Source organism: Apteryx mantelli, chromosome 23 (assembly GCF_036417845.1).
Source record: "Apteryx mantelli isolate bAptMan1 chromosome 23, bAptMan1.hap1, whole genome shotgun sequence".
NCBI classification, from domain to species: Eukaryota; Metazoa; Chordata; class Aves; order Apterygiformes; family Apterygidae; genus Apteryx; species Apteryx mantelli.
In genome coordinates, this window is record NC_090000.1 from 7530643 (window position 1) to 7554068 (window position 23426).

At 42.8% G+C, this 23426-nt stretch overlaps 1 protein-coding gene across 1 annotated transcript in view; it reads left to right on the forward strand.

Moving 5' to 3' along the window:
* ARHGAP32 (Rho GTPase activating protein 32) overlaps positions 1-23426 on the forward strand; it is a 272203-nt gene that overhangs the window by 152257 nt on the left and 96520 nt on the right. The window contains exon 6 of the mRNA XM_067309997.1: positions 17234-17320. Coding sequence (XP_067166098.1) covers positions 17234-17320 — 87 coding nt within the window. The remainder of the gene's footprint in view (positions 1-17233; positions 17321-23426) is intronic.

Below are 23426 nucleotides of genomic sequence, written 5' to 3' on the forward strand. Positions count from 1 at the left end.
GAATCCTATCAGAACCCTGAAGTTACTGTATTTTAGAAATGCCAAATGAGGCTATGGAAACCCATCATTACGCTGAATTAGTATTGCTTTGAACGGTAACGTGGAAAATATTTACTTTTCCCTTTTTGAGCATTGCCTGTGGTGTAACGAATAACACACAAGAGCGGGCATGTGTACTTTGTGTATCAAAGTGCCTATTTCCAAATGTCTGGTATTATATTCACCAGGGTCAATTAACTAGTGACTAAAGGTGGTTTCCTTTGGAGACAGACTGGGTTTTTCTTTTTGGCTGCAAGTTCATAAATGGTAGGCATCACAATTTTATGGGAATTTGTGTCGGAAGCAAAGCTAGGTTTGCAGCCAGAAAGATTTTTTAGTTAACTGTTTAATTCAATTGCGGGGGGAGTTGGGAGGAGGAAAAGAAACTACACCTGATTTTGATTGCACTGTAGATAGCAGGAAGAGATTTCTGGCAAAACACGTCATGTCATTTCTGGCTAAGTCGTTGCGCTGTTCAACAGAGTGATTTGATCTGTGTTCCTGGGAAACTTGTGCATTCTGGTGGTGTTTGGGGTTGGCTTTGGTGGAATGAGGAAGGTGACTTCTCTTGGAAAGAGCTGAGGCAGGTTCAAGGAAACTTCTGTATTATTCCTCTAGAGAACTTTATAATGGAGAGATGAACATGATGGATGCTACGGTATGTTGATTGCTGTGTTCACCAGAAAGCAGATTTACACCTTCGTGGTGCCAGGCACAGAGCTTCTCCCTGTGACGATAGGGGAAATACTTCGCTGCTTGTAGGTGTGCAGTAGGTGGAAGAAGTAGATTCCTCGGAGGTGTCATTCCTGCCTGCAGTAAAGCATGTTGACCCTGCTTTGAAACACTGCTTGTAAAAACAGGCATGCGATGCAGACTGCTTACAGGAGTGGAAGCAGGAGATTTACCCATTCCTTCCATGAATGGTTTCCCACATCTCCCAGACTGATCCAGCTATGGCCCCTGCTTATCTCTGATTAATTGTATTCCAGTAAAATCCACATTCCAAAGGAATGGAAGGGAAGAGCTGTATCCTGAGGACTGAGTGCACTTAATACCGGCACTTAATGCTATCTTAATTTAGGGTCCGTTTTGTTTTGGTTTTTGTTTGTTTGTTTTTTAACCTGGTATTAGAGCCTGGGAGTGGGAGGGAAGCTGGCTCTGTGCAAGGATGTTGCCATAGTGGCAGGCCGGTGGTATTGATTCCCCATTTTGTCTGGAATTCATTGACAGGCCTGCCTAGATACTTGGAGATCTTAAAGTTGAACAAACTCTTCATTCATTTCAGTGTTGCTTTCTTTTGTAGTAGAGTCATCCTTTGCTCATGAATGTAATTCATGACGTCCTAATAATAACCTGATTTCCTTGCAGTGTGGTTTGTTTGTCTTTAATTCTTCGTGCTGTGCATTAATAGGGAGTGTGTTTCCTGGGCGCTTTCTCAGCATTGCTGCTCCCTGGTTTTGGTCTGTCTGGTTGCAGTGCAGGGCATTTCCCACTGCGGAGACCCCGGCCTCAGTCTGTGCTTGGGAACTGAAGGGTCCGGCAGACTGATCGGTTAAAAGCAGGACAAGGAGAGGTCTGGCTACATAGCGTAGGGCTCCGTGCGTGCTTTTGGGTGCACGTGGCTCCATACACCAGGGTGCAAAGAACTGATCTTCAGAGCTGCTCTAGAGATGTGCATAAACCTGAGGTGTAGTTGGGTTTGTTTCAGTTGCAGTATTCTTCATTAAAAACACAGATTTACTGCAGTGTGCAAAATCCTGCTGTTGTATCTTAATGCAGAAAATTATTTTAGGGTTTGAGATGCAACCAGGCTTTTTCTTATCTCCATATATTGCTTGCAGAAATGAGAACTGAATGTTATCGTTTGTAAGGATGTGAGCAATGATTTTATTAAATAAAGTCAATTTAGGATATAGTCAAAGTTGTAGCTGGTTATAACAAGCTTTGTCAGTTGAGGGGAAAAAGAGCTTTTGGGGGGTTATTTGCTGGTCTTCCTTTTTCTAACTAGAAAGAATTTAGCTTTCCAGTAGGAGTAATGGGAGCAAGTTGCATACTAGTTTGAAAAGGGAGCAAAATTTATAATCAGGCTGGTACTGTGTAATAGTAAGATCCTTTTCAGCTCCATGTAGCTATGAATAATATATGCTATTAATTAGAGAAATGCTGGGAAATCAGCTATATGGTCCAGCGTTTCCACATTTCTCTCACGTTTTACAGGTCATTTCAGGACGCTATTTGCCTTAGCAAACACGTTTCCACCCTCAGAAGAGATTTGCTTCTTTGTCACTTTCTGTAATCTCTTGTGCCAGTAACAGCCAGGCTGCGCATCACTGGATGCGCCGGTTCTGTGTGAGGAATTGCCTTCTAATTGTATCCGAGAAGCCCAGGTGCAACACGGAATTGGGAGTCAGGTTTCAGATGGGCTGAGGGGCAGTGAAGAGAGGGCAGGAACTGCAAGGCTCCTGCTTACTGATTACAACTTTTTTTTTGCACAAAATAAGACTGCCTGTGAAGTGACCTAGGCTTTGTAGTCTAAAGGCACCAACTTCCTTCATTCTCCAAGTTGTATTTCCTTGATGCCATGATACCACCCCATAGTCTCTTTTACCCAGGGATATGAGAAGCAAGCTTATAAATTCTGCCAATTTGTCATGCTTTAAAACATGCCAACTAGTAGCAGCTTCTGGTAAGTCTTCCGCTGTAATGGTTTAGAAGAAACTTCTAATGGAAAGGAATTTTCCAAGGTCGGGGAGAAGGTAGTGTATTGGAGAAAGAGGGAGGGATACTGGAGAGAAATGGCATTTCTTTCCAACAATGTTAATTTTCACTTTTATGACAGCTTGCATTGAGAATTACAGCGATAGGAATTCTCTAGGGTATTTTGAGAGCCAATAAAACAAAGAGAAACTTTTAAGGGGGAAAATTAGCTAATGAAGAAGGTTTTTAAAACTTATTTTTGTATGCTATAATACAGTGTCCGTGCTTGAGAACTGCAAACTGATGAGTTCTCTTCACACTCGTGTTATGTTCTTGCTTTCCACCCAAGAATTAGTATTAATGACAAATGCTTAGATATTGAGAGTACATAAAACAAAAACAGCTTCAGAGCAGGCAGTAAATATGCAGAGCTACTGCTCCTCCTTTGGTGATGGAGAATAATAGGATGTTTGGGACCAGAGTCAGACTTAACATATCACATCTGACATACTGCGTTCATAACAGGAGGAGCAACAGTGCTGAAGGGGAATCAGATGTTCTTAAAACAACAGGATTTTGATGGTGAACGTGATTAACAGTTGTCAGATGGGGGAGAAGAAGTGCCACTGAGCTCTGTCTTGATTTTGAGGTAACTTGTGTGACAGGTTATGAAGGGGGGAAAAGAGAACCCCCAGTAGCAATGAACACAAGTGAAGGCTTAAGGTCATAGCAACTGTTCTGGTTTGTAGTTTCTGTGGTAGGAATAGCAGGAAGGAGATCAGCATTTTCCATACAAAGGTATTCTGTAGGGCTCTGCCTTGGGGAAGTGGAAGGGATGACAGTGCACGTGCGCTGCGGATGGGGCAGAGGGTCAGTTGTTTGGTCCGCTAGAGCGGCAACCATGAGCCACATACTGAAGCGGGGAATTCAGCAGGAGTTTTGAAGAATTAAGGTCTCAGGCCTCAAGTAATATGTGTGTGTTACGCTTCCACATAGAATATGAAAAACTGGGCATGTAAAAGAGACTAAAGTTTGTTGCCAGTGTAGGCCAAGCTAGATGCAGGGAAAATTGCATGTAGAGGACCAGGTATGAGGCTCTGAACGAGCATAGCACTCTGCCATCTTCCTGCATCACCTATTAAAGAAAGCAATATGAAATGTGTGAAAGAAGAGAGGTTGTTTAAAGTCTGTACTCTGCAGAGTTAGACTTAAAATGTGAACTTATGGGAAATTCCTGGTGAGTGATGTTAGTGGAACAAACCACTGTGTTAATGCTGCTAGATGCTTATGTGACAATTTGCTGTCACTTTTTGTGCCAGCCAGCCCGTCTCTGAGCCTGACTCTGCCATTCCAAGCACCGTAGGTACTTCAAACAGGGCACTGTCTAGTGTTTAAAAAATAAAAATCAAGTAATGAAATGTAAGAGGGACTTGCGACATATTCAGGGTAACCTCTTAATGCTCTTGAAAGATCATGGAGGCACATGCAGTAACCTAGCAACTTCGGAGAACTGACTTAACCCTTCTTGTGTGTTCTACAGCTTCACTGAATTAGACTGCAAAGTTAAAGCAGAATTTGGCCAGGAGGCTCTTTGGCCAAGCATTGTAATAAAGGAATGAAGTTGTGCTAAGAAACCTGCAGATGTTAAGATTTCCGCTTTAATCTGTAAGTTCAAAAGCGTAGATGTGGGAAGAGTGAGCTGCTTGTGTTCCCTCTCTTTCATGGAGGACTAGCAGCAGGCAGGGATACACTGGCTAAGATTAGAACCACTTACATGGTCAACAGTTTGCAAAATGCCCCTTTCTGAATAGAAATGATTAGACCTTGATATTCTAGGACTAGCAGAAGTGCTGTGAAATTGCAATAGCAGTATGACGTGGTGTGGTGTTCGGTAGAACTCATAGTTCTTTGAATGCTTAAATTACCATGCATGCTTAAAATTGAAAGCAAACTTGGGGGCTAGGAGAAAGAGGTGATCTCCTTGTTAGTGGTTGTCTGTGCTCTCAGGTGCTGAATGATAAAATCCTGACAGTGAATGATGATCTGCAAAACTTGATTTTGCAAACGCTGTGGTCATAGTTCAGACCTCTTGGACAAGCGAACATGTTTAGGTTGTTAACTGAACAGGGAGGATTTTGACAGCAAACTTTTCATCATCTGAATACTTGTTTTCTGTAGGGAATATGTACAGTGAACAGAGAACTGTTGTACCGTAGGCATGTGGGCACACATCCTGCATTGATTTGCAGTCTGCACAGTACCAGGGACCTGAGTGGAATTTCACGGAGCTTTAGCTCTGAGCAGCTTGATACCAGTGGAAAAGAAGGAGCGATGAGGAATCAGCTTGCCTTAAACCGTGCTGTGTTTCAGGCATGTGATGGCAGTTTGCTGTCACTTTTTTTTTCTTTTGAGCTGTAGCAGCAGACTTCTATGCCGAGCCTGAACACAATCCCTGCATGCATTCCCTCGCTCTCTGTTTCTCTTGGCTCTTGTTAAACTCCCCGGCTTGTCTTGTGGGACCTTTCCAATGAGAGAGCGAGCGGGAGAGAAAGGAACACCACTGATTTCTCTACAGTGCAAATTGAGCATGAAATGGGCAGTGTGGAAACGGCTAACAGGGCTATGGAGGCAGATCTTAAATGCTATTCATAGGCACGTTCATCTGAAGAAGCAGCGGCACCAGGAAGAAAGGCGAGCGAGTGAACTGAATGTGGGGAGTTTAATTTGATTTTGCTAGCCTGGAGTTCTGGCATTTTGGAGCTGATGCCTGGAAGGTTTTTTCAACTAGCTGCTGGGAAACTGAGGAGAGACCTGGAGCTGTTAGGCCTTGGCTAGGCATCCCACTCATGGAAAGAACAGACCGCTGCAGCAGGGGTAAGTAGTACACAGCCTTGCAGAGATCCTCCGTACTCGGTCATGGAGCTTTTTTTTTTTTTTTTTTTTTTTACTGGCACAATATTATAATAATGCTGAAATAAGAACAGCTAGAGGAATGCCCTAAGGGTGGCACCAAATGTTAGTGTGCCAATGAAGTGAATGAATCGGGTAACAATTTAACAGGCAGTGTTTCCTTTGCAGGCTTCTCAGATGTAGTTTAATTGAAAGGGGGAATTTACGGTATTTTTGTGTAGACTCTCTTAGCTCACAGATTCTAACACTAGGGTGTAATGTGATCAGTGTTGCCCTTCCAGAGATAAACCTGTGGCCTTTGGAAAGATTTTTGTAAGGAGGAAGTCGGTCTGGAAGCCATGTTGCTGATGTATAAGGAATTAACTGGGAGGGGGCCTAGGGAACACCCCAGGAGGGTTTTCCCGCCTCAGAAGTGGTGAATGGCTGTTTAGATTTTTTTTTTTTAACTTTTTGTGAATCTTTCACAAATTACAGAAATGAGATGCTGCTAACAAAATTTATTGCATTTTTTACTAGTAGATGTGTTCCAAACTGTTGCTAATAATACCTAGAACGTTTCCTTTTTTATGAGGCTAGGTTTACCAGAGATTTCTTTTTAAGATAAAAAATATTATAATTCATTTCCTTTTCATTAATCTTTCCTGTGTCTGTCTTCAAAAATAATCCTTGGAATATAGAGTAGTATTTATTGGTAAAGAAACTGCATATTCATACTAAATTTTTATCTGCATAAAGAATTTTGTAAACCTTTATTTATGTTTTTCTTTTCAATGCAGATATTTATATAAAACATAGATGTCCCTGTGCTTGATTAAGGATACATCCAAATCTAATTCCCATCTTAGATGCCATGCTGTAGAAAAATCTATGATGGACAGCTAAGTTGTTACTAGATTACCTGCCCTTTTTTCATTCATAGCCTGTAAATAATTAACTTGACATAACTGGCCTTTCCTTTCTGCACTTTCTAGGAGTGACTTTGTCCATGTGCCTGCTTCTGAAATTCCTGTTACGTAGCTCTGGGCTGTTCTAAGCTCTACATAGGTGGTGCAGATAGGTACAGAGTGTCCACAAGACCCCTGCGAAATAATTATGAGATTTACCCTTGCACCTTTTTTGGAAATAGTACATCACTGTAAGCTTTTAGGATGCACAGTAACTTCTCTCTTGTGCTGGCTCAGCTCTCCTGCCTTTTCTAAAGGAGAGTTGGACTTAAACCACTTCCTCTCTCCTGCCCGTCTTTGCTCGTTGCTTTTCATAGGGCCCAATAAGCCTTTCATTCCTTGCAGCCAGGTTTGCGTATGTGAACAGGGAGAGGACCTCTGCCCGCCTGCCCTTCTCTGTGTAGTTGCATCAGGCTGAGGGACACCTTTCACTTGAGTTTTTGGTTATAGTGTGACAAGAGATGTAAGAGCTGATGATATAATGCCTGCAGTACTAAGAGATTGGAGCTTAATATTTGCTGTAAGTCAAAGAAACTGAGAAAGGCTTTTTTGTGTTTTGTTTACGTGTTTCTATTTGGCTGAGCAGTGAGAGTGGAACAGCCAGGCTTGTTTGGACTAGCTGCTCTCACAATACTGTATTGCATGGCTGTGTTTCTCAAACACAAAACTCAGTAACTGTGAGATTTAAGCTAATAATTTGGAGTCTTTTTATTTGACTTCTGTTTTTTTCTCATGCTGATTCCTTACAGTGCACTTCAGTGAGTAAGTGGGTTTGTTTGTTTCTTATTTATCTTCCAGATTTTAAAAGCTATGAATTCATAAATAACAACTTGATATGTTCTGGAGCTGTGGGGGACAACCCCCTAACAAGTACTGTGCTACTAACATTGAAATCTCAGGAGTTAGAAACATAGAATGAGGGATTTAAAATCCTGTTCCTGCTCCATATATGCTGTGTGCATGATATACTCTAAAAGGCACTTTCCATAGAGACACTCGAATATGTCTTCATGCTCTTATTACACCAAAATCAAACCAACCCCCTGTGCTTGGGGCCTGGTTTATTGTACCTGGAGGTATCTGTGCCAGGAATTGCTGCAATGTTCGTAATTATCTTTTGTCAGCGGTGTAATATTAATGAGAGTCTATACCTGTGAACATTTAACACGTCCTTGCAAATGCTTTTATTAAGGAAATGTTTCATTTATGTGATGCACTGTCTTATGGAAAATGAATTTGAAAGAGATGACTTGTGTACCTCAAGATTATTTTAATTTCCTTTTGGCTGCACTGCACTTATTGCTTTCCTTGCTTTCTGTGTGAGCCCTGACGCCTGTGCAGCAAGCCACATGGGAGCCACAGGCACTGCGCTGATCACGGCTTTCCTCTAGGAAGCTTGGCTGGGGGTGCTTGGACGGGGTGGCAGTGCATCCACACGTTCGGGGAAAATACTGGGGCTGTGGAGTAAGGCATCGCCTGCCCCTCCTGTGCCTGTCGAAGTGCGGTGCTGTTTTCTCTGACCAGCAAAACAATAGTTTAATCAGCAGCATGACTTTGTATTTAGTGAAAGCAGATGCCTCTGGTCTCACGTCTCTGAGGCTGGGTTTACTCTATAAGCTTTCTTTGCAATCGCTGTGTTTATGATTCGCATCATAGGCGCCCTAGCAAAACTCTTTTTTCCCTGTGTATTTTATTGCACAGTATGTGTATTGGTGGTGACAAGGAGTAGATGGAGTCAGTAACAGATTCTGCTCTTTTACCTTCTAGTGCTTAATCCTTGGAGCACCTGTCTAAGCAGAAGAGTACATGCATGTTTACCCCTGTGCTTCAGGGTTGCCGTAGCCCTGGAGTCTGGTTAGCGTGGTACTGAGCGTGGCCTAATAAGCTCTCTCGAGGCTGGGTTTGCAGAAGTAACACACGACTGCCTGCACCGGTCTGTGTAACAAACTCCCAGCTACACTCCTGCAATGATTCCCCTAGTGGGGCCACAAAGTCTGAACGCGGGGACTCTGCGTGTGGCTTCCACGTGTAATTTTTTACCCCATTGTACGTCTGGCAAAGGTACAGCCACCCTGTGTCCATGGCTAGCATTTGATTGAGAGCCACTGCTTAGTGTCATGTTTCCTTGTTCTCTTCTGAAACCCCAGGGACTGGAAATAGTTCCCACTGCAAGAAGAAGAGAAAATGAGGTAATCACGGAAGCAAAAAACCAAGTATACATGGATAGATAGAAACCTATCAGGCAAATTTGGTAGTAGTTCTGTATTTCTTCCACCTTTTTCCCAATTTCATTGCAGGTGTGAGAGATTTTGCTTCGTACCGAGGAGTCAGAAAATCCAGGTTTCAGCTAACTAAGGTGAAAAGCAGTTTTTAGCCTAGTGACCTTAATATGGAAAGTTCTTGTCTCTCTCATAATGAGAGTGTTTTGGCCATTATTTCTATAGCTTGGTATGCGTGGAGCGAGGAAGTTTCTTAATGGTCAGATCACATAGGGCTTTAAAGATGAAAAATAAAAGCAATAAATTCCAACCAGAAAACCCACAGGGGGCAAATTCAGCTTATGGAGCATTCCTGGATGTTATGTACTCTTGGCCAATCCCTGAGTGCCTGAGGCACTGCTCTGCATGCAGCCGCGTGGAGGGGGTTGTTCGTTAGTTTGTTTTTATTAACATCAGATATTTTAACTTCATGAAAACATTCTGTTTCCAAACCTTAAGAAGTTGTTTTTGCCTAATGGAGTCCCTAATGGCTGCATCTCAGAAGTTTTTATGAATATTTCATTGCTTATGAAGAATGACCTTCTTACACATTTAGATGAAATAAATGGATGAGACCATATGAGAAAACACTTGCAACTTAATACAGGAAAATCTGGAAAAAGTATCTCTGATACAACTCTATGAGATTTTATGTCTCCACAAGGTTAGGGATCAAATATACTTGGCTTAAGAATAAAACAAACAAACTCCAGCAGTATGTACATAGGCTGCCTACGTTGTCAGCTCATCCTGGGATAAGGGCTCGAAAGTGAGCTTTTGCCAAGTCAGGCGTTGCTGCCTGCGGTAGAGAGTCAAGTTCTGTCCTAGGTTACTCCTTATTTCTTCTTCAGACAGGTACAAACCAGATCCTGCTGTGCCTTGTGTCTGAGAGCAGCATTGCAATAGCAGTCTAGCACGGCCTTGCCAAGAAACCGAAATCATCGTCCTCAGCTAGAGCAATGTTAAACCCTAATGGAACGGTGGGATGGAAATGAACCCTCGTCAGACCGACGCTGATAATGATGCTCAGAGCTAACATCAGTAGTTCAATTTCAGTCTTAAGCTGGCTCCTGCTTGCACGTAGGTGCCAGGTATTTTTCCGTGCACCATCTATTTGGGATATTCCCCCGCACCTCTTTTCTGCCATTTGCCAGCCACCTGTGGGGGAGTTCAGGTTGGTATGTATTAGTTGCAACAGCTAATCACCCTGCAGGAACTCTGTTTTTCATATGTTCTAGTCAGCATGGGTCCCCAATGTGCTCTCTTTCTCTATCTTTAAAGTTATCTGCTGCAGTAGTTTTGATTTGGGAAGGAACTCAAGGAGTGTCACAGCTGTTCTAGCCTCTCTCAAAAGTACAAATGCACAGTGTGCATGCATGACCTCATTGGAAACTTATATTAAAGACAAAAAAACAAAATAACACCAAAAGAGACCTGATCTTGTGCATATGAGGCATGTGTGGAACTATTATGGCATCCAGCATGATTGAAGCCCTTCGAGGACCCAGCTGTGGGGTATCTGCTCTAGCTGTGCATATTTATAAGCAATGGCAGAACGTACTAGTCTTGAAGGTGAAGCTTAGCTGAAGAGATGCTGACTGTTGAATAATCGCGCTTCCATAGGAAAAATTTTCTCATGTAATTTGCAAGCTTAAAATAGTTCTGAAAGTAACTACAGGCAAAATGCACTTCCCACAATCTTTTAGATTTACTTAGTGCTTGTCCTTGCATTAAATTAGGCCTTCTGAGTACATCTGCATTTTGACGTGAACTTGTGTCCACTAGGAAGAGAATTTAGGCTGGCATTTAATTCACCTGTATCATTAGTATCCTCCTTACATGTTCCAGTCTTGTTTCCTATTGTACTATGCCCAAGCCATGAAAAAAAAAGGCATCTTCATGTGAACGTTTTGCCTTTTCACTGCAGAACAGCATTTCAGTTTAATTTCAGCATGCAAATACAAAGTTAAATTATTCAGTCAACCTCGATTCCGATATTAGCAAACATATGTGGCCAGAATTAATCTCTGATGCTTTACACAGGTTTATCATATACAGTTCACAAAACGGACATGACAATTCGGCCACCCTGAGAGAGCTTGGCTTGAATGTCTCCTACCCTGGCCCTGGCTGCCCACACCGTTCCCTTGATGTCTGGAGGCAGCGTGTCATGCACTGTGCTCTGCGCGGTGCGGGCAGCCCGGCTGTTGGCTTGGGGTGATCCGGGCCCAGGTACGGGAGATGGGCTTTTTGTCTTGTTCAGCTTTGTTTGACTTCTGCTTTTCTTGGGTGCCTCTTTTGAGATTTCAAGGGGATGATTTCAAAGAGCAGTAAATAAAGGGAGTTTCAGGTATACAAATATTCTCTAAACATTTCTTTTTTGCTTTTACTTTTCATCATTACCTCAAAATATTTGTGCTTGGATAAAGAAGCCACTGTGTCACAAAATGTTCTTTTCCTGCTCTGAAGCCACAGGTTCCTTACAAAGAGGAGAAGGCAGGAGAGGATGGCGAACTGTGGGGGAGTGAAATCAGTACATTTGCCAAGATAAATTCTGGAGGGGCCAGGGGGGAAAGGACAGATAAATATATTTTCCAACTAATTACTCTGACAGCATATTTATGCGCATATTTATGCTGTTAGAGTCATTAGTTGAAAAATGTTAAAATAGTAATTTCAAAGGTATCAAAAAACAGGTGGTGAAGGTGCCCCATTACAAGACTGATATAAGTAATGGATTGAGGTAAACGAAGATAAAGTGGTGTTTGAATCGCCAGGCTAATTCAGGAGATAGTAAAAGTGTTGTCTCTTACTTGAGAGACTAGAGCTGAGAGGGGCAAGTTTTTTTCTTACAGTGAGTCTGCATGTCTGAGTTTGATCAGTGTTAAGGCATTTAACTTCTTCGGGATTTGTCCCAAGGATATTTGGGCCCTAGAATTTTTTTTAATAAAGCAGAGGAATATTTAACAGGGAAAATTAGCCTCATATTTCTTGCTCTTAGCCATCAGACATACTTTTCACCCAATGCGTACATTCCAACGTGATGCATAAAGGTGGCATTTGTCCTGTGGTTTTTCACTCGTCTGATTTGCTAAATTGCACAAACGTTGTAAATTAATGAGAGGACAGACATCAAGGAGGCATTAAAAGTGTGGTGGTGGTTTAGAAAGAAAAAAAGTATTTCTAATATTGTCAGAAAAATTATCAGATGTAATAGTGGTTTGGAAACTTAATGAGCTTTTGCTATGGCTGAGCTTGAGCAGCAGCAATCTCAGTTGCATGTGTCTGGCTGCTTTTGCCAGGGAGTAAACTTTTAAATTCCATCTTGGAAAAATGTAAAAAGATTACCAGGTTTCCCTGGAACAATGACTCGGTCTTTGCCAGGAAAAGCATCAGCCTTTCCACAGGCTTGTAACTCCTGGCAGAAGACAGTTCTGCAGCGTTCTGGCCATCTCTTTTCTCCGTGACATTTCTACAGATGAGCACGATGTTCGAGATCAAACCTGTTGAGGTTTATGCTTGCCCGTGAGGCTGATTCACTGCTATCTGCCCCATCACAGCCCTCTGTGCCGGGGAGCTTGAACCTCAGGCATTGACACTCCTGCGACCTCTTCCTCGCTCCTGGACCACGCGTGCCGGCTGCCGCGAGTCGGTTGTGCGGGGGCACAGCTGGGCAGGTTGTGGCATCGCTCTGGGGACAAGGGCTGGGTCTACTAACATCAGAGCCCGAGAGAGGAAGGGATATTTTTGACTGTGTGGCTGCATGTCCTGCAGGTTTGTGCAAGTGAAGTTACCCCTTTATAAAGTCACTTTTACAGTGTGGCACTTGGGTGTTACAATAAATTTAATTTACAAAGCCTTGCAGTTTCTCTCACTTTGTAGAGAACAATTCTATTCATTTAATGTACCTATTATTTCCATTGGCCATGAAATGCATTTTTCACGTAATGAGAGCATGCTTTTTCGTTATGTTATGCACAGGTAGGTATAATCTGTGCATTGCTTGCGGATACTCCCAGTAGGTTTTATGGCAATACTGCACGTATTGCACTGCGTACATGCAGCCCACAGCAAAGGGGAGGCTGCACTGTGCGCTCAGGAAGGTGCAAGAGATGCACCTGCTGGTCGGGGCCGGGGCCGGGGAACGGTTTTGTCAGCACCTTGGTCGGAGATGCTAGAAATGTGCCTGGCAGCTCACGCTCGGTAATGGATGTGGGTGGTTGGGCTTAACATTTTGCTGAAAAAGCTACTGACTGCTCCCTGTGGCCTAATACCGCGTTGATTATGTATCAATAGTGTCACTAAGACTTCTTGCAGGAGCCGGTCGCCAGGACACAAATACAGTAGTGCATAAGCTACAGGCTTTTCGACTTTCTGCTGGCTCACAGTCGGTGCATAATTTTTACAGGTATTTAGACGAGAGCTTGAGAGCTTTCCTGTGGAATATTGAAGTCAGCGGCGAAAGGTCATAAGAGTTGTTCTAAAGGCTTAAGGCTTTTGCCGTTCTCTAGAGTTGTCTTCCCGTTCTGGGTCAGAGCCATGGCTCTCCCATGCGATGGTCTGCTAGGGGGACTGGTTTGCAGAGGTGCAGACAGGCTGGCCCTTTGGGAGGAGTGAGTCTGCTCCTTCTCGCTGGAAACGGATAGGGAGAAGATCTGGGGGGAGGAGGAATCAAGCATATTTTCCGAGCCTATAATTTTTCATTCCTGATTATTCTTACTACTAACTAATTATTTAATGTTGCCAACGTGCTTTTTTTTCCATTTTGTTTCTAGCCCTAACCCTGTGTCTGTGTTTTTGTTTTCTTTCCTTTTGTTTTTTTGTTTTTGTTTTTTAGTTTCAAGTAAAATTCTAAGCTTTAGATAACGACAGCATGTAGAAAGATTTATGGCGTTGGAAGCAAGCCGAGCTCATGGTCTTAGTTATCAAACACACAGGATAGTTTTGCCAAAGCTCTTTGTAACCTTCTCTGTAAGTATGTGCTGTTCTGCATGCCGGCTGCCTGCCAGCAGCTGTGCGTTATTCACTTGCTAAGACACGTGTGTGTGTGTGTGTGTGTGTGAGAGCGAGATCAACAGCAAGTGTTCATGGCTTTGTGAAGTAGAAGTTGAAATAAATAAGTTTCATAGGCGAAGCAAGTCGTTGCATCCCAAGTTTGCACAGATTATTCTTTCGTCAGGAGAGCTGGGTGATAGAGTCAGCGTCACTTGGCAAACTGGGAAACAAGGAAATTAAAGCCAAAGCTATCTAAATGAGGTTGCTTTGACATGTGGGGGTCAGAGGCGCAGCTAGGAGGAGCAGACACAGCCCCATTGACCCTGTAGAGCAAAGCCAGCCCTCACCTGCTGAGGATCTGACTCTTTAAGTTAGTAGCCCACATTTCTAGTCAACAGATTTGTGTAGTGCTTTTCTTTGAAATGATTTTTAGAAGTGTTTTGTAGTTTATGAGAGGAGCACGCAAGAATGTGACTGTGTGTAAAGCATGAAAAGGAGTGTATTGCATGCTTCTCAAAAGTTGTATTTTTGTTGCATTTCTGTCTGCGGTCGCCTTGACAAGGGAAATGTGCTCATGAAAGAGCCACTTGAAAGCCTCTGTTGTGACTGAAGTCCTCCCCGTAGTCACTGGCCCTGGCTTTTGGATCTCTGAGTGTGGTGTGCGGCAGGTCCTGTGCACCCTCCAGATAGCGCTCTTCGCAGTCGGCTTGTAATTGTGGAGCTCCAGACAAACAAATGGGACTTTAAAGCGCCTGCCGTTTTGCTCCAAACGCAGATCTGCCAGAGTCTGCTGGGAGGATTATGCTTGGAGGGATAGCAGAAGGGAGCTTCCAAAGCCACTTTGGAGAGGACAGATGAGAGTATTTCTGTTTTGTTCTGGTTAACCCCTGTTCTAGAAGATCAACAAAATACACACACACAGAACTGTACGCTCTAAAACTGTGAACTTTTCCATCAGATTTTTGCATGTGCTGTATCATAACGTAGCCTCCTGTTTGTTTTGCTGTTGTTTATCTCTGTCAGAAGAATAACAAATAAATCACCCTCTGCAGGAGACTCCAGTAATCTCTGTCTTTATCTGCTAGCTTACTGGAGATGAGCTGCTTTTCCTCACACAGCAAGGAGACCAATTGAACTCGAAGCATTTTTAAGCTAGTCCTGTCTGTATGGGTGATCAATAAAGTCTTGGCTAGCCACCACTGCTCTTTTTGGCAATACATATGTATGAATGAGGTATATAGTTTAGTTTTGTCTTTCAAGTTACCAGGGTGAAACTGTTACTATTAAAGTGGATTGATACGCTGAGATCATGATTGTTTCTTTGGCCAGTCTGCTGCTCTTGGAAATCTTTGCTGCTATTTGGTCTGTTACATTGAGACATTGTTGGGCAGATCATTGTATTGGAAACTACAGCTCTTATTACAGTCAGCTGCACAAGGTGACATAGTGTGAATTTGCAGGTAGAAGAAAAAGGATGTTGCCCGCTCCAGCGTTTAATATACTCCCCAGTTCTTTGTTGGTATGTGCAGAAAGGCAGCGTGGAGACTCACAAGCTTGACTTCAGCTGCATAAAGACAAATTTGAATGATACCGTGACATGAAGTGCACGGCACGGGGTATTATGCATACAGCTGTTAGTGTAATGTGTTCATAAGACCATCTTTAAGGCTTGTTCTTGCAGCATGTTCCTAAAGTTCTGTTGGGGCTTAGGTCAACCATGGTGTCTGAAATTCAGTACGTACCAACCGTATTTGGCAGTTCAGTCTGCAGAAGCTGCTGTTACCGTTGCTGTACCAGTGAAGCGTTTTTCCTGTCGCGTACCTGCACCTCCACCCTTTCTCTCTTGTGACCTTGTAATCTTAGTGTGTCATTGTGAAGTGCTACTGTTGAAAAGATCAGGATACCACAAACTTGATTTATGAAATCAGCTGTATCTCCTAATGTTAGCTAAGCATGCGTATTCCAATAATAAATGAATCTAGCATAAACCTCGTGCTTCATAATTGTCTTGTTCGCAAAGTTTGACAACCATTTTGAAGGTGAAAAATGAACATTCCAGATAAACTATCAAGCGGTATGTGTCAAATAGGTTGCTTAACACTTTGCTCAGTTACCCCAAATGCTATTTACAGATTATTTCAGCTATCTCAGATTATACAGATTGAAGCTCTTAGAAGTGGTGTCCTTGAGACCCAGCTGTCTTTGGTCTCTCCTGTAAGAAGATGAAAACAAGTTTCCCAATTTGGAGTCAACCAGATTCTGCCTACTGAGCCATGTTTGAAGTCCACTTTTGCTTTGTGTTCACTGGATTTTAAGTCAGGCCTAGACACACCTCACCTTTCTAGGATGTTTTGTTTATGACAGATATTGCAGGAGGAAAAGCTTTTAAACAGTGTGTCATGAATGATTTTTGTAACAACATTATTCTATTAATAGGGCAAAACAAAAATTACAGCACATGGGAAAGGGAGCATAAGCAAATATTCATCTCCTTTTGCTCCAAGGTTAGTTACTTTACTTAGGTTAAAAGATACAAATAATAGGTTTTTCTGCATATACAGTTTTACCTTCACCTTCTATCAGTGGGCATGAGATTAGCTGAAGGAAGAGGGACAGTCATTCAGTTAGCTTTTACAAATTTACTCTAAAATAGAGTTGCATATATTTTGGACAATACAATGGATTTAGAATGCTACTTCTTACTACAGACACGGAGGTTTTTCTAATCAGTTTTTCAGTACAGACAAGGCCTGAGATTAGGTCTTCCCTGACACTCATTACATGTACAGGAATGATATGGTTAAATCTCTCCTCACTGCCCTGAAAAAAGCGCATCCTGATGTTGTGTTTAGTGACTCTTTGTATTGGATGAATGGTGCCATAAAGCTCCCTGTTGTGGTAAATTGCTTGACAACTTTGAAATTGGGAGATATGTTTTATTATCTAATGTCTGCCTGAACATATAAACTAAAAAACAAATAAAATTGGGAGGAAAAAATCACTGTTATCTGATACATGAATATTTATGGGGATATTTTCAGTGAGCAGTTAATTTTACAGACTTCTAAAGCTGGATGTTTAATCCCTGCCTTGAACAATTTGCCTTGCTATGATTGTTTGATTTCTGAACTGTATTTTTATTTTTAAACTCTCAGGTGAGATGCCAAAATCCAGCAGGATTTTAGGTCTCTGTAAACAATGAATGCGGACTATTTTCTGTTTGACGGCTCCAGACAGACAAGCACTTTCTTCATTCCCTGATACTCAGCATGTCTTGGAATAAGTTGATGTGAATGTTCATGCGTTATTCCATGCCTGGCTTAGCCCTGCTCACTGACCTGCTCTTTCTCTCTTCTCTTTTCCCCACCCCTCCCTGCTCCCTTGGTGTAGCTTTCGCTCCCGGAGGAACAGAATGAAGTAACAAGAAACGGCTGTGAATCCAAGGAACTGGTCTACCTTGTACAGATCTCTTGTCAGGTAAATACCGTGGTCCCCCCCCTCGTTTAGCACACTGTGTTGCAGTATGTTTAGTAACACGGTCTCATAATATTGTGATATGTCCCTTTATGTGTGTGCGTTTTTTTCCTGCTTCTTCACTAGCTCAGTCAGAAGGAGGCTGTCTGTGGTACTGTGGCCGGCTAATTTTTAAGAAAAGAAAAGGAGCATCAAGGGGAGAAAAATGCATTTGTTCAGTTTGTACTCGTGCCTACAGGATTATATGTGCAGAGCTGCCCGATGCTTAGCCTAGGGACGCAAGCACGTGTGCTAAGACTATGTGTGTGCGTGCCTGCCAGCTGGGGGGAGTGTGCGCTGCCCCGCTGACGCAAAAGCTCCATAGCCGGGGAAGGACGCGCGCGAGAACGCAGGCCAGCGCGTTTCTGTCGACTGAGGCGTGCTGCTGGGAGCCCAGGCATGGGGAGTCCAGATCTGTTCCCGGTTATGGCTCTGGACATCTGGTACGAGATTCTTACCCTGCCTCTGCTCCTGTGGTATCAAAATGCTTTGGGCAAGTAAATTTGCCACTTTGCACCACAGATTCCCACCTGTTAATATGGGGAAAGTGATTTTGTAAAGTGCTTTCCTTATGTAACAAATTATCTTATTTTAGCATGTTGAATGAAATTGCTGTTTGGGGAAGACCTGTTGTACTGACAAATTCCAGTGAGACCTGATGCCTGTGTTTGGTCATTTTTTGGGTCTTAGCGTAAGAGTATTTTTCTCTCATGATTCATCTCAGCACTTCTTGAGTGTCCGTCTTATCAAATTATATTGAGCATTAATAAGAATCACTGTGGTCTTTGTCTTAAAGCTCTGTATATGGTTCTGCTGACAGTTTCTGAGACTGAAGGGCAGTGTATGGAAGAGGCATGCCCGTGTTGCTCGCAGTTTACCTGAGTTGGGTGTAGTAGGGGAGTATTTGATATCGCACCGTGCGAGCGTAGTGGCATTAGTGCCCGCAGAGGCAGGCTGTGAATTTGCAGTGAACTTGCTCCTCTTCCCCAGCTCGGTAAACAGGCGCCCGTAGTGTGTTCGAAGGGAGATGAGGAGCAAAGCATCTTGCTCTGTTTTGAAAGCGGGGCTCGGCACAAGCTGAGCTACGGCGCTGTAGTTAGTGTGATGGGAACAGGCAGAAGAATTCTCTTCTGTTATCCTGTCTTTTGGTGGAAGTGTACACGTGCGCATATGTGTGTGCGTATGTGTATATACAGACATAAATAGTGCTCTTGAGAATGGGAAGGGAGGCGAAAAATCAACAAGCACCTCTTAAAATTGCCTGTGTTGGCCATTTTGCTGCTATTGGGATGACCACGTTGTAGCCAGTTTCATACTAAACGATGTTTTTTCAGAAAAGCGATCCAAGCTAACAAGCAGTGCTACAAAGCTCAATGGCAGGCCCAACAGCATTACATTGATTTAGAGTGCGTTTTTTCAAGGGATTTAAGGAAATTGGAATTGCAATATGTTTTAGGTCCTCACGTGTTTAGGACTGCATTCAGAGTGCCTCCTAGGGAGATAAACCTTACGTTTTTTCCTGACTGACTGTTTCAGGTAGGCCTCTAGAAGAGTTTTCCTCTAATCCGGAAGCATACAGCTTCCAATCTTTCTAACTAGAGTTCCCTTACTGACCTTTCTAAGGAACAGTGGGGCACCCTCCAGTATAATTGTGTCTTTCAACCCTGCCTCGTACCTGGTACAGGCAAGTCCCAGCAGCAGCAAACAGCCAGCGAAGAGCACGCAGGTCATGATGGTGGTGTGATCAAAGCGAGTCCAGTTTGTCCAGCAGGTCGTTTGACGCTTCCCTCAGACTCTTGGATGCTTCCCAAGGGTGTTTCTGAGGAGAACACGCTTCCGAGATCTGATCTGTGTGGGGCACACCGTGGTGAATTCTGCACCGTGGCTTTCCAGCCAGACTTACTGAGCTGCTGTCTGATGGATGCAGAGGCTGTGAATCCTGCCCAGCTGCTGAGAGGTGCTCTTACCGGCTTGTTTCAGCCTTTTACAAAGCTAAAATTAAAGCACTGGGACTTGGCCTCATCACTTTAAAGGGTGGGCACAGAAATAGTCACCCCCTCCTCTTTTTCCAGTAATCCTCTGACTAGCCAGAATTTCTCCCTACCCCACGTTTGGGATTCACCTCCCTCGTTTTAGTCTCTGTCCCTGTCTCTCCGGTCCTCACAAAGCTGAGCAGCTTGTGGCATCTGGATTCAATGAAAGGCATGGAAGGAGCTGCACAGCTGAGTATCATTTCTGCCATGGAGATACTTCACCCTTGACATCTCAAGGCCTCTCCTAATGTCCAGGGAAAGATTCCATGCTGTCACGCATAGGATACCAGAGGTGTCTGGATGGATTTGGCTCCACATTAGAATTAAATGGGAGGTGTGAAATAGCTCATGGAATGATAGTGCAGTGGGGAGTGATTTTGGCAGGACGCATCTGTATAAGGCCAAAAATATTGAAGGAGGGAGGAAAAAAACCCTTTAAAACAAATTTCACTTTGATCGCTGTTTGGATATGCCACTAGCGCTGGTGTTCAGCCTGTTACAACAGTGTGCAAAAATCTCCTTAATTTCTCAGATGGCCTCAAAGAAAACTGATTCTGTTCATTAGGACTAAATCCATATAAATTAAAAAGCTTGAAGATACTGTGACTTGTAGCAAAAACAAACAGTGTGGTGAAAAGCAAGGGTGCTTGGCCATCCTGGCAATTTCAGATTACAGATCAGCTGAAAAAGCTAGCTTTGGGGTTCAATGCAGTGTACTGTTGTGCCTTGCCCAGTTTGGACTATGTGCAGATACAATCCGTGTGTTGTGTGGTCCATAAAAAGACATTTCTTTTGTCATTTCACTGTGTAGCAGACAATGAAACCAAAGCTTTTGAACATTAGACTTTTAAAATATACAGCTCAGTCAGCTGTGTTTGGCAGACTACAATTAGGCATTTACGGTAAGGAAATTCTATCTCACTCTTTCCCATCTGTAAGTATAATTTTAGTGGTGTAAAGAGAATTATTGTTTGGTGACTATTTTGCAAAACCTTCCCAGATAAGGCTTGAAAAAAATTTTTTTTGAACTGTGTTTGTGACACATTTCTGCAGCAAGTCGGCTTGTGAAATACAAGCTTTGTGTGAGGTTCAGAGGTTTGTTTAAGTCTCCGTTCAGCTTTTCCTCTACTTAGAGGTCTCAAAAATTTAATCCACCTTATTAGTTTTGAAGAAGAAATGGGAATAGATATAGAGCTGTGCCAAGTGTTTTTGAAAAGCAGAAAGATAGGATTCTTCTTTTGATTTCTTTGAACAAACTTAAACATGAAATATGTAGCAAATGACAAAATTAGTGTTTATTTTGTTTTAAAGATCTGATGATAGGGCTTCTTTTTAGAGCAAGGAAGGTGGATTTTCCTTTTCCCCAGTAAGATTGCACTGTTTAACTTTCACTCATTTCTAGAACATTGCTTTCAGGGCATCCACGGTTACTGCTGGAGAAAGATTGCTATTATTAAAATAAATATAAATAAAAACTCTGTATAATAAAAGAAGGGTTGGATGGATGGATGGATGGAAAGAAGACTTTTAAACAATCCACAAATGTTCAAAGTCTGAGGAAAGATTTCTGGGAAAAGAAATCCTGTTTTGGGTTTCTGCAGACAGTGTGCCACATGCATGTTTGCTCGGGAGCAGAATACCTCTAAAGAATGTTAAGAGATTGTTTCTCGTGTAGGAAACAGAGGCGCATAAAACGCTGGGACGTGTACCCGCGAGCCTGCTCAGCGCTGCAGGCAGGAACTGCAAGCCTTAACAATAACCACGGTCCTTAAAGGACCGCGGGGAGCGTCTGAGGCCTTTATGAGCTTGTGCTGTACCTGTAGGCTGTGAAGGGCCATTGACAGTGTTTGCAATCCTTTCGGAGTTCTGCGGGGATAAGCAAAGAATTTACAAGGTCTGCAACACATTTAAATGGGGTTACTATGTGTGTTAAGAGTAAATCAACAAAAGTAAGAGCCCGAAAAAAGGTTGAAATAGGCTAATCCATCCATCGTGTTTTGCTGAGTTGTAAAGCAGGCTGAAAAACTCTTTTCAATGTTTTTGGGTTTGTTTGTATGACATTACAGCAACTTCTAGGTTACTAGCATACATAGTTAAGTATTATATCATAAGAATGGCTAATCTAAGCTTTGTTCTGAAAAGTGAAAGAAAAATAAAAAACATGCTCTACTAATTAGAGATTAGATAAAAGATTAGATTTGCAATGTTTCAACGCTATAAATATCATTTTTGTGAAATTTGGAATGACAAGCAGAGAACGAAACATCAGTTGTGAAAATATTGCAAGGTCTAAGGGAGACCTTAAACTCTACATCTCTTGCGTTTTTTTTATTGTTCGTTTTCATCATCACAGATGGATCATTGAAACAGGAATGGCAGGCACTAGAAACCAGAAATGACAGATCCTGCAAACACGGGTGATGCCTAAAAAAATCTTAAGACTGGATCTGGCGATAATCCCTTACACACAGATTGACTGTTGTAATCTCAGAGCAGTGCTGCCCTACGTTCTCTGCTTCCTGCAGCACTGCAGGGTGCTTTTCAGGGGATAAGGCCAACTTCCCGCCAAGCAAGTCTTTTTTTTCCTAGGTAGAATTTGCAGGCTGTTCTCAAAGCAGGAGGTTTTCATGGTCCAGGCATGGGTTTTCTCCAGTTGCCTGCTCACACTTGCAGGCCCCACACTGGCAGTAAGGTGAGCACATAGCTTTGTGGTGCTCGATCCGCAGTACTTTGCCCTGTTCCTGTGATTTGTTCAAGGCAGCCATTGCTCTCTGTACTGCGTTCATTCTGACTGATAGAATAAGGTCTCTGATGTACTCGATGAAGGCATTTATGCCAAAGTCTGCTGCTCGTGCCTCCCAGCTCTGCCTTGCAGGAGTATCTCCTGTTCCCTCTGAAGGGAACCCCATCCGGCGTTCCATGGCTGGAAGGTGGTTGCAGTAATAAGTGCTTCAAGGGCACTGGAGAGAATGCCAGGAAAAAATGGGATCCAAGTGGGAAGAACAGACAGGACTCCCCATCCTGGGTGGTTTGTGGGGTAGAAGAGTGGAATATGTTTTCACAGAAGCAAATGTTTTGGACTACTAATGTTGAAAGCATGGTTTGCTGGTTCTGTTTGCCTGTGATAGTCCATACTAAAAACCACAAATTGCTTGCAGTAGGATTTTTGAGTTAAACGCTTGAAATCTTTCATATGATTGTTTTTTGTCTTAAAGGCCTGCTCTTTAATGTGTTAATAGCTTGTGTGATTGACATTCAAACACCGAGAGAACAGTTATTGAGTAAGTACATAGACTCCTGTGAAAGGCTACAACTCTTTAAGCAGATGGACTCTAGGGACCAAATTCTAAGACACACACACATATATTTACATATAAATATATGTATGTATATATGAAAATTTATCTCATCTGCATTAATGGGATATATCTATGTGGCGCATCTGAGCTTGAATATGTTACGTGTGAAATCCCTACCCAATGCAGAATCTGTTCTTCAGAATATGTTACCTGTTTCTCCTTTCTCAATATAGAATTTTCTGCCTTTAATTTTTAAAGAAGGTTTTACTACACAAAGCCAGTTACTGTGTCCTTTTATTGCATGGTAAATTCAGATAAAGTTTCACATTATACCTATTCCCACGTGGCTGCACTCTAGTGCTGATAGGAGTTTTGCTCCCCCTCTGCCCCTACCCATGCGTTCTCTCTGTCTCTTCCACGTGAGATCTAGTGACCATGTAGCTGCTGGATGAGTCTTATCAAGGACGAAAACCAAACCCACCCCAAATTTGAGAAGGAATACTTCCAGTGGTGATGCAACAGGACTGAAGTAGGTGTAAAATGAACCTGCGCTGAAATACAAGTGTATGATCTGATTTCATAGCACGTTAGCTGCTTTGTACGGACTGTGTATAGGGACCCTCAGGATGTGCTTAATGTTGAGGGAGGCTCAGGAAAGTTACTCTAGTTTAAAGTGGATTAAAGAAGCCCTCAGTCAGAAATAAAGTTTCACTGTGCTGGTCGTCCTCATGGCCTTTG